This window comes from Oxyura jamaicensis, chromosome 2 (assembly GCF_011077185.1).
Source record: "Oxyura jamaicensis isolate SHBP4307 breed ruddy duck chromosome 2, BPBGC_Ojam_1.0, whole genome shotgun sequence".
Taxonomy (NCBI): domain Eukaryota; kingdom Metazoa; phylum Chordata; class Aves; order Anseriformes; family Anatidae; genus Oxyura; species Oxyura jamaicensis.
In genome coordinates, this window is record NC_048894.1 from 46,257,093 (window position 1) to 46,268,081 (window position 10,989).

General features: G+C 46.7%; 1 protein-coding gene across 1 annotated transcript; it reads left to right on the top strand.

The window, feature by feature from the left end:
• Positions 1–4,489: 4,489 nt before the first annotated feature.
• On the top strand, positions 4,490–7,195 carry TMEM158 (transmembrane protein 158). Its single transcript, XM_035318745.1, has one exon. It carries the CDS (start codon positions 4,669–4,671, stop codon positions 5,626–5,628), a length of 960 nt encoding a protein of 319 aa, XP_035174636.1. The 5' UTR covers positions 4,490–4,668; the 3' UTR covers positions 5,629–7,195.
• The last annotated feature ends 3,794 nt before the right edge of the window (positions 7,196–10,989 follow it).

Below are 10,989 nucleotides of genomic sequence, written 5' to 3' on the forward strand. Positions count from 1 at the left end.
AGCATGCTGCCAAAAAAAAAAAAAAAAAAAAAAAAAAAAAGCTATGAAAGTATGAAAGTCTATTAATACATTCCCTTAAGCATTCTCTGCATATATTTCACACTTAGATTTGAAGCAGTCTTTTTAGTCTGTGCTAGTACAACACACAGTCTATCAAAGTTCTGGATATGAGCTCCTAAGTACTCCTCAAAGCTTAGAGAGGCCTTACACTGCAACCCTTCTATCTTACTGATACCACCTGATCTTCCTTATTTCTAGTAATTGTATTTGCAGCTGGATTGGACTTTGTAGTAATTGTCGTGGATAATTCTCCATCAATACCACTCATTTTGGATTTCTGGTGGCAGTTGCTTTCTCTTGGTGCACACTCCATCAGCTGTATGGTTTGCAGACCGTGGGAGCCCTGCTAGAGCCCATTTCCACATGTGCTGGGAGGACCCTAGGCAGGCCCTCCCTGCTTGACCCCCCCTTACCTTCCTGGCCTCCCTGCCCCACACCCTCAGTTCTGCCATACAGCCTCTGGCAGGAGCGTGCAGTTATGCAGATAAGAGGTTAAAGACCGGGGGGGTTAAGATTGGGCTGAAAATGTTTACCATACTTAAATGAAAAACGGCATGTATATCAAAAGTATTCTAAAACAGCACCTGTCCTAGCTCTTTGATGTAGGTCATTTTATGGCTTCAGGGACATCTGTGTTTATGTAACTGAGAGGGTGGCCTGGAGGTTATAGCTGCTGCTCATACAAATGTATTTCAGAGATGAGCTTAGTGTCTTTGCTGAGATTGGGTGCGTTGGCTTCTCTGGAGAGATTATGACCTTGTTCTCAGCCTGCTTGCCAACTGGCTGTTCCCTTTGTCTGGGCTTCTGATATTCATATAAAGAGTGGTACAAAGCACTGGCTTGTTCCGTGCAGCGCATGATCTCTGTTTTCTGCAGATAAATCTTTCTGACATGATGTAACAATAACAAGCCGCTTAGTCCAACCAGCTTCTATTATCGGTTTCTGGAGTTTCAGAGGCCTTTATGTGCTTCATTGCAAATACTTTGACAAATCCATGAGAACACTGATCAAGGAGGAGGAAAGGATACACTGTGCTCACAATCAAAGTAGCACATCAGTTGGCAATAAGGAAACATTCCTTAGCTCCTTGCTCAACCAGCAATCCACTGATTCTCAACCACTGTTCAAAGAGTATGTTCTGCCATAAGATTAGCTCACTTTGCTACTCTGATATTCTCCCCCTACGTCAGCTATGAAACCATTAGCCAACAAAGACTTCGAAGACGTATCACAGAAACATTTTTCCTCCGCTGGGTATAAGTATCTCTCTCAGAACAATCCCCAGGATGATTGGATCCTATTCCTTTCACAGAACTGAAACTGCTCTTTTCTGAGAGGAGTCAAGTACCAACTTCTTTTCCTGACCCTGCCTCCCTCTTCAGTTGTTGACTGGGAAATTCTCCTTATTTACCTGGCATTTTCAGAAATTGGCAATGCATTGCTATGCTTAGTTGCTCCTAACATCTTTTTCCCTGCAATTGACAGTTGGTGTATTTCCACTGAAAAATAGCTCTGTTAGTGCTGTGTATCCAAGCCCTTACTGCACTGCTTTCCCTTCTTCTTTCCCACATGCAACTTTCAGAAATTACAACCTCAAAATGGCATCATTTATAAAGAAAAGTTCCACAGCTGTTCCTTTTCCTCAGTGTAGATGAGCCTAAGTTCTCTGAATCAAGGAACACTGCCTGAGGACACAGGCTTTTGAGCTGAATGCAGTTACAGATTTGCTTCTGGAATCTATACCTGTTTACGGTCAGTTTCCGCTAGCTGCAATGAGACTTTAGGCTCTAGAACAGTAGCCTCATGAGTTGTAGTTTTAATGGCACTTGGGCAGAAATATTTATTCTGATATATATATGATTTAATTTTACTTAAAGCATTTCATAAGCACTGCTTTAATAAAAATCCCTCTGAGAAGTGTCATTAAAATGGCTCTCAAAGACTCTGATTGTCCTTTACTATTAGTCTTCATCCTCCCAGCAGCTCTGCACTGTGTCACATGAAACTCCTACTCCCTTGTTACTTTATTATTCCGTTCTAGGATTTTAACATTATAGCCCACTTCACACCTCCTCTACCATGCTGACAAATGCTACTGTGACCTATGGTGCAAATTGCAGTTCTAGTTATATCCATAGCATCAAATCTGCAAAATCTACAACATGATCCGTCTCTGACTTGGTCAGCCCCTGATTTCTTTATGCTTCAGCATCCCCAGCCATAAAAGAACCTTATTCTTTGAGATTTATGGCTGAAAACCACAGAACAGAACTATCTATTAGCGCTACTTATAAGGAGTTTTCAAGTGTGCTGCAGCCTCTTTGGATGACTGAAACCATGCCAGGATTAATTATATCTGATAGACCTAACAATGAAATATTTGCAAAGGGTCCTGCTGGACAGGGGCTATCAACCAACGATCTAACATGCTTTCTTCTTGTTGTATCCGCTTAATTATTCCTTGATGAAGAGGAATAGATATGAGGCACCGTCTCCAACCTCTGACAAACTGCCCTCTTTCAGTTCTTTGCTAAATGATGCTAAACTGTTGATTTAGCATTCCCGTGGCAGGTTATCTTTCTTTTCAGGAACAGGAACAGCTCATTTCTCCATCCCCAAACCTCTTTTCAACTACCCCTTACTGTTTTCAGCAGAGTGCTGGGAGTTCGGGCCAAAAGAGCTGAAACTGCCTGAGAACATTTGCCACTCACATGCTGCAAGTGTTCAGGAGCTAATCCTATTTATGCAGTTTAGCTTCATTTCCAGTCCTTTGCACCAAAATCCCAATGCAATGCAATTTGTACACAGGAGTGACTGCATGGTTTTGGCATTATTTGCTAAACACTAGCCCTCTCTTTGTTTTTGGGTCTGCAGACACACTACAACAGAAGAGCTGATAGCCACACAAATGCATAGGACTGTGTATATGACAAAGGGCATCAGAAGATGCATGTACAGGTACATTCAGGCAACAATTAAAAGTATCAGAGAACTCTTGAATAAAAGACATTGAAATAGAGGTGGAAAATTTATTAACTGTATTGTAACATCTGAGCAAAAACCCACCGGAATCAGACAGCTTGCTTTGAACGCTTCATCAGGCATGTTTCCCAGTAATAACCCAAACTAAAAAACCTTGCCAAACAATAAACATCTGGTAGACAATGCCCTTTGGACTAATTTGGGACCAAATACAAATTCATTTGGTGCTCAGGTCTCTTTTGAACAGAAAGCAATCAACTTTGGGTTTTGTCATGATATATTAGGCAAGGCTTTGGAGAGAAAACTGATTCACTACATTCATTCATGTGGAATTATAGCAAATCTAAAATTTACTCCCTACCCTCATTCACTACCCTCACTCAGCTGAAATAGTTGAGGATAATATTACAGTAACTCATTTTGCAAGTGATAACGTGTCCATGTGTCACTTCACCGTGACTCTGACACGGGACCAATGCCAATCTCAAAGGAGTGTCTTGTGGACTTCACATAAATTGTCCCATATATACTTGGGAAAGCCTAGTTTTTGTATTTATGTCTCCATTTACTGACTGTCTAAGCAAAGGCTGCAAAAGCAAAGACTCACAGTCCTGGATACTTGCCAGGAAAATGTAACTCTAGCCCACCCTCTGCCCAAGGTACAGGCTAAGAAACGTTCAACATTTGTGTCCTATCAGTTGTGTACCTTCCCAAGGCTCCGAGTGTCGAGCTGCAGCACAGCCAGCCTCAGGCTGTGTCAAGAGTAATACAGCCAGCACAGCCGCGAAACAAGCGGGGGTACCTAGCTTGGTTACAAACTCTCCAGATTATAAAGCAGCCTGTTGAAAAATTCATAGGAGTCTCACAGCTAACGCGCTTGGTAGCTCCGCGCTGCTTGCGACAAGCTCCCATGTTTAAGCCTTTGCTACGGGGAGCGATGGTGCCAGACGGGGGGATGTGATTCCGGGAGCGCGCCTCAGCCCGGCGGCGGGGGTGAGCCCGGACCCGCAGGGCGCCCCGGGAGGGGCGCAGACACTGCGCTGTGTCTGACAGGAAAAAACCCCTCACTCCGCGTTTCTCCCCCCACGCACCTTCCCTATAGGGTCGAAAAGTGTGTAAGGTCGATTCCTAGCTGCGACTCCTTCCCACCCGCGGTCCCCCACAGCCTCTTTCCCTCGGGGCCAGGCGAGGCGGCGGGCCGGGCTCCCTCCCGGCGGTGACGGGGCGCCCACCGCAATCCCCCCGTGCCGCGGGGGCGGAGGCGGAGCGGGGGGCTCGGGAGGGGGCCGCCCTCGGGGTCAGCAGGAGCTGCTTGCCCGCCCCCCCTCCCTCCCGGGGCAGGGCTCCAGGAGCTGCCGGGCCGGGCTGTGCCGGGCCGGGGGCGGAGGAGGCGGGGAGGGGGAGCCGCTGCCGTCACCGAGGCTCCCGGCTCGCTCGCCCCGCCGCCGAGGCAGCCCCAGCCCCGCTCCCACCCCCTCGCCTGCCCCCACCCTCCTTCCCTCTCCGTCTCGCTCTCTCTGTCGGCGAGAGCGGTGTGCTGCTCTTCCCAGATGGCAGCCGGCAGCGCCATGCAGCCTCCCGCTCCTCCTCCTCCTCGCCCTCCTCTCCGGCTCTAAGTCAATGCCATGCTGCCGCTGCTCCTCCCGGCACTGCTGGCCGCCTGCCTGCCACCCTGCCAGGGCTGGAGCCCCTCGGCGGCTGCCGGCGGGCAGGAGGAGCAGGAGCAAGAGCTCTTCTTGCCCCCCGCCAACCTCTCCTCCCGCTCCTTGGCCGGCCTCGAGATGGACCTCGACGGGGCAGCGAGCAAGGAGGAAGGCAGCACCACCAGCCCGGGCACGCCGGCTGCCGCTAGCCAAGAGCCTTTCCCTTCTGCTCCCACCTCCTCCGGGCAGCAGCAGCAGCAGCAGCAGCAGCGGCCCCAGCCGCAGGGGCAGCCGCAGCCCGCCGAGGACCCGCACTGCAATATCAGCGTGCAGCGGCAGATGCTGAGCTCGCTGCTGGTGCGCTGGAGCCGCCCGCTGGGCATCCAGTGCGACCTCCTGCTCTTCTCCACCAACAGCCACGGGCGGGCCTTCTTCTCCGCCGCCTTCCACCGCGTGGGGCCGCCGCTGCTCATCGAGCACCTGGGGCTGGCGGCCGGCGGCGCCCAGCAGGACTTGCGCCTCTGCGTGGGCTGCAGCTGGGTGCGGGGCAGGAGGGTCGGGCGGCTGCGGGGCGCCGCGCCTCAGCCCCCTGCCGCCTCCTCTTCATCCTCCTCTTCATCCTCCTCATCCTCCTCCTCGTCGTCGTCGTCGCTCTCCTACCCGCCGGCGGCGGAGCCCGGCCAGTACTGGCTGCAGGGTGAGCCGCTGAATTTCTGCTGCCTGGATTTCAGCCTGGAGGAGCTGAAGGGGGAACCGGGCTGGCGGATGAACCGTAAGCCCATCGAGTCCACCCTGGTGGCTTGTTTCATGACTCTGGTCATCATCGTGTGGAGCGTGGCCGCCCTCATCTGGCCGGTGCCCATCATCGCCGGCTTCCTGCCCAACGGCATGGAGCAGCGACGGAGCACCAGCACCGCCGCCGCCGCCGCCGCCGCCAAGTAGCCTCGCCCGGCGTCCCCTTCTCTCCCTCGTCGTGTGCTGCCGAGGGGCTCGGGCGGCCGCCTCCCGCCGGGCCCGGCCGTGTCGCGCTGCCCCCGCCGTGTTTTTTATGTTTTAAAGCGTCTTAAAGGTGTGCTGCGGGGCGCGAGTGACCGTTGGGCGCGAACGGCCGTTGGGCACCGGCCGTTGGGCACCGACCGGCCGGCCGTTGGGCGCCAACGGCCCCCGCTTGAGGGGAGCGGCTCCTCCGCGCCCTTCGGCCCCGCCGCCGGAGGCGACCAGATCCTGTGCGCTCGTTTTCTACCTTTAATACCCGTTTTAAATGAACCTTTTAGTAAAAAAGAAAGAAAAAAAAAGCCCCCCCTCCCCCCCCAAAAAAAAAACAACGTGGAAAATAAAAGACCCTCCCGTTCAACCGCATTCGTTGTAGTCAGCAGCTTTTTTGTATATGAATACAGTCCGAGCGAGTTTTTTCTTTATTTACCAAAATAAGTCTCTCTTTTTGGCAGGATCTAGAACTGAAACAGTCTGTATATTGTAATTGCTGAAGTTGAACTTTAACGAACCTTTTACACTGTACACTGTTGAGATAGTGTGTAATTATTATTGTAGCTCCACGTTACTTGGCTTTTAATACAGAGGTTTTCTTTCTGGAGCCTCCGTAGCCTTTTGTGGGTCTGTTTCTGCCAGGCTGGACAGGAGGTTTCAGCCGACCTCCCCATCTCCAAGCTGGCCACAAAGCTCATCTTTCCCTGCGAGAGGATGTTACTGGGCTTGTTGGTGGAAAAAGGGAATGCCAGACCCTTCCCAAATGGTGTTTGTCCTACCCTTGCAGTAGATTTATGTCTGTATGCCTACCTGGGATGGGGTGAGGTGGGATGCAGAACGTCTGCGCTGGATAGCCTCAAAAGGTGTTTGCTTAGCACAGCTCCAGGACTATGGCTTTCTTGTCGGTTTGTGGTCGGGTGGCTCTGATCCTGGGAAGATCAGGCCTGCTCTTTGAGACGTATTGAAAGGAGCACAGTGGCGGGTTTCTGACTTCCACAAGAACATTCCTCAAAACCGGCTCAGCCCCAGCATATTTGTTGAAGATTTGTAGATGACCGCTTTTTCATCTACAAGTCCATAGGGCTGCTCACAGGTTGCCTGTGGGATGGAGAGAGGGGAGGAACTGCAGGTCCACAGCTAGATTACAGCCACCACTGTGCAAGTGTGCAAGAAAGAAAGGTTTGCAAGATTTCTTCTTTCCTGTCGAAGCAGACAGTTGCGTAGCCTGAAATACCGTTCAGTGTATACTTACAACTCTTTAGCCTTATAAGTTGTTTCTTTTGCCTTAGACACTATTAGTCCAGCTGAATTTTCTGAAACCAAAATGTAAGCTAAGTGAGAAAGGTTTGCAATAGGAATTCTCATTCCTTTGTCAACATCAATGTATTTTATTTGTTAGGAACACATGAACTCACTTGGAAGCTAATATGGTGTATTTGTAATGTTTTCTTCCCCATGTTTTGGTGGAAATGACTGGATGAAAGGTCTGGAAAGATTAAATTTTTAGGATTCTGTAGCTCAAGGACTTTTTTCTTATTCTTTTTTTTTTTTTAATTTGAGAACCAAATAAAAAAATGCATGCTCTATGTGTATACTGTCTAGAAGAAAACACAGACAGAAACAGATTGGTAAACAGCATAAATAAATTAAATCAAGATTTTAAAATCTCCCATGTTACTGGGCTACCACTACATCCACTCTTTCTCTTGTTGGTCGTAACGGGCGTTCACTTGAGTAAATGTTGCATTGGGTTGTTTTCGGGAAGGAGAATCCAGTCACCACGAGAAATACGAGAAATACGCATTTGACCTGTTGATCTGAAAGGCACGTTACCCTGTGTGCTTCGCTTGCTGAGCCCTGCTTTTCTTTCCCCGACATGAGAAGCTGATTGTTATTTCCTCCTTGTGAGAATTGTTTTGCATTGAAACACAACGTGCTAGAGAGCTATTATTTGCCTACAATGCCCCGTGTGAGGGGGAAGCCCTTTCATACTGAAAGGCAAGGCTACCGAGGAACATAAAGGCGATGTTAACACCCTCCCTGAAGAAAGATGCTCTGCGTATGAGATAACCTTCAGAAGGGTTGCCACGCCAGGAGAGCGTTTCTGGTTAACGAGGTGCATTTAGGCAGAGAGTTAACTCATGCTGAAGTTTTGCTGCTTCTGTAGTGTGTGGTGCATAGTATTCCCTGGGGTCCAGGGCGTCTGTGCCTGTGCTGAGGGTTGTAATCTTGTTTTAGGTTATCCTAATTTCACCAGTGATGTGCTGTTGTGTGTGTGTGTGTGTGTGTTTTGTTGTTTGTTTGTTTTGTTTTGTTTTGTTTGTTTTAATTGCACCAGCATAAGCAAGGGAATGATGTTGTGGTCAGAAGCAGGCAGCTTCAGTTATTAAAGGATTTTTATTTGCCATTCTCAGACGCCTACCAAGAACCCTAAAACTGGTACAACACGGTTTGGAGTGTGTCTTCAAACTTCTACCAACATCAGCTTGAATACAAACCATGTAAGTAGGCAATGCCGTATTCGGGATATTTTGCTGCTAAAGGAAAGAAAAACCCAAAAGGCAAATCTTGTCCAGAATACAAAAACTGCACTGTGATCAGGGAGTGCTGATCTCAGATGCAAAGTGCAAAGAGCACTTCCCAGTTAAAGGAAGGTGTTTCTGTAGATAATCACAGAAGGGGTGAGCACATCCCCTTCACAGAGAGAGGACAGTCAGCGTTTCTGCCCCGCAGAAAGGACTTCACGGCACAGTGGAGGGCACAGAGGCTGCCTCCTGTGCAGGGTTTAGCCTGGCGTCTCCCAGCCCTCGGGTTTCGGTGAGGCGGCAGCAGGGTTGCTCCTGTGAAGAAGAGAGGTACACGGTTTGGCACCCACAGCTATTCTGGATTCTCGGTGGCCCAGATGCACGGGGAAGTGCCTCTCAGCTGCCACGGGCTGGAGCGGTCACTGTGGAAGGGTGCTGTACAGACCAACCGCCTTCCTCGGGCACTGTCACGTCTGCTTTAACATCAGTAACCCTGCTTCCCAAGCCGTGGCTGCTACTGCGGCTCTATGTAACTGATAATTTTGGGTGACAAAAGGTAGTGTCCTTTCTCATGCAACTTTCCCCCACATCCATGAGGATTTGGGCTAAATTAAACCCAGAAGATTCAAGCTCAGAGTGAAATGATGCAACTCCATACAAGCCGGTTTTAGATTCTGATTCCAGACACCAAAGTGTCTGTATTTATTTTCTCTTTCACTGGCAGTGGAGCTCTATTGTATTTTTACAGTGTGTGTGTGAAAGAGAGAGAGAGAGTGATTCTTAGCCATTTCTATTCCTTTGGATTTATTTTTAAAACCAGTTGGTAGCAGGGTCAGCATCAGACCAGGATTAGTCATCCATATGTACTCCTTCATATACTCAGGGAGGGTATGTATGTACATATGTACACATACATACGGAGGACTTACCGTGTACAAAAGAAGGTCAAAACAAAAAGGGGGAAGAGGTGCTGAGAATCAAATAACACTGAACAAGTAATACTGGCTTTTCTTTGCTAACTGTGTGTTTGAACGTGTTCTCTGGTAAGTTATCCTGGATTTATTTATGTGCACGTGCTTGTTGGAAAATAAGGGATACCTAGAAACAGGTAATTTCTCAATTTCCTTTTTATGTAATTCAACTGGCTTAGATTTTTTATTTTATTTTTTCATCCCAAGAACCAGAAACTCCCACTGAGAGAGCTTCAGCATGAGAAGGTGCTAGGCTTGTATACCACTGTTAGACCAGTGCAATTTTTTGTTCGATGTTCAAACCTCAGAACTGGCTTTCTTTTTCTCATGTTTTTGCTTAGTTATGTTTTATAGACACATTAGAAGCAGAAGCAAACAGATGAATATGCAGTTTTAGCACAGATACAGTTTTGCTGTTACTTGGTTCCACATGCATTCCTGTAATAAAAATATAAAAATGTAGTACAAGAGTAATTATATATTATGTGAGTATATTATGGTTCAGTAGGTTATTAGTAATCAAGCAGTTTCTATATGTATGTGGATATTTGAGGCAAAATCACCATACTTGAGTAAACATGAGAATAGTCATTTATTCAGGGCTTAGTTCATGGGTTCTTTCGATGATTAATACACGCTGCAACAACAGTACTATTTGTGCAGTAAATATTACTCAGTATGAGTAAGGGCTACTGAACCAGGCCCTCAAAAATTTAATTAAATGCCTTACTTGGCTGAGTAAGTATTATTCATTGTGACCTCAGCTTGTTGAATAAAAGTGTCTCCAGGGCTGACATTGCATGATCCCAGGGGCTGCACAACAGCCCAGTGAAATCAAATAGTTAAGTTAATTGAAGTTTTCTATGACTAAAGATCAGAGAATCTATTTTAAAGATGTGTATCTAGATAGAAGAATAGGTAGTGCCTTGTTGTTCCTGTCTGTTTTTATACGCATAGCTTGCAAGTCCGCAGCCAGGATTTCTTGGTACAATGTAGAGCTTTGCTAGTTGGGAAATTAGCTTCTTTCTGAAGCTAGTTTGAAAATAGCAATTATTTTTCACAGAATTTTACTGAATAAATATCACTTTTCTTCAACATATTTCAGGGAAAGGCCTTGATTTAAAACCAAACCAAAACAACAAACAACAAAAAACATTTCAATGATTATGGGGAGATGCATAAACATCAAATCCCAATTGTATTCAGATTTCAAAACATAAAAAATCTTTTAAATCAATAACTGATGTTTAAAAGTATGCTTTAAATAAATAAAAATATTTTCCATTTTTACCTCAAAACTAGAACATTTCAAGGAAGATCAGAAATGCAGACAAGTATTTTACCTTGTAAAAGTGATTTTGTGGGGAAAAAAGATATTTCTTTACTCCTATTTTTGTAGTCATATTCTAATTCTGGCATTCTCTTCCATGATTAGGAATCAATCACAACTTGTGACAGATGAAGAGCTATACTTCTCGTCCCTCTTTCATAATAATTTTGGTTAAATAAGATGTTCAAAACAATAGCAAATTTTAAAAAATGTAGCTTAGCCTGTTTGTTTTGTTTCTATTCCATTATGCCAAGGGAGAATGCAGCCTGGAATAAAATTTGGGATATTAAAGATGTTTACAAGAAATGTCTGGATCGTGTTTAATTAAATTTGTGGCCAGACTAAATCTCACAATCCAAATATCATCCAGTTGCTTGATCATCAATATAACAAACAGAGGAGTCTGTGGATCTGCGTGGTGGGAAAGCCAGACTCTAAAACCTTACCTCTTATTTTAGCTTTGCTATTGTCTCACCAAATTACCAATGCC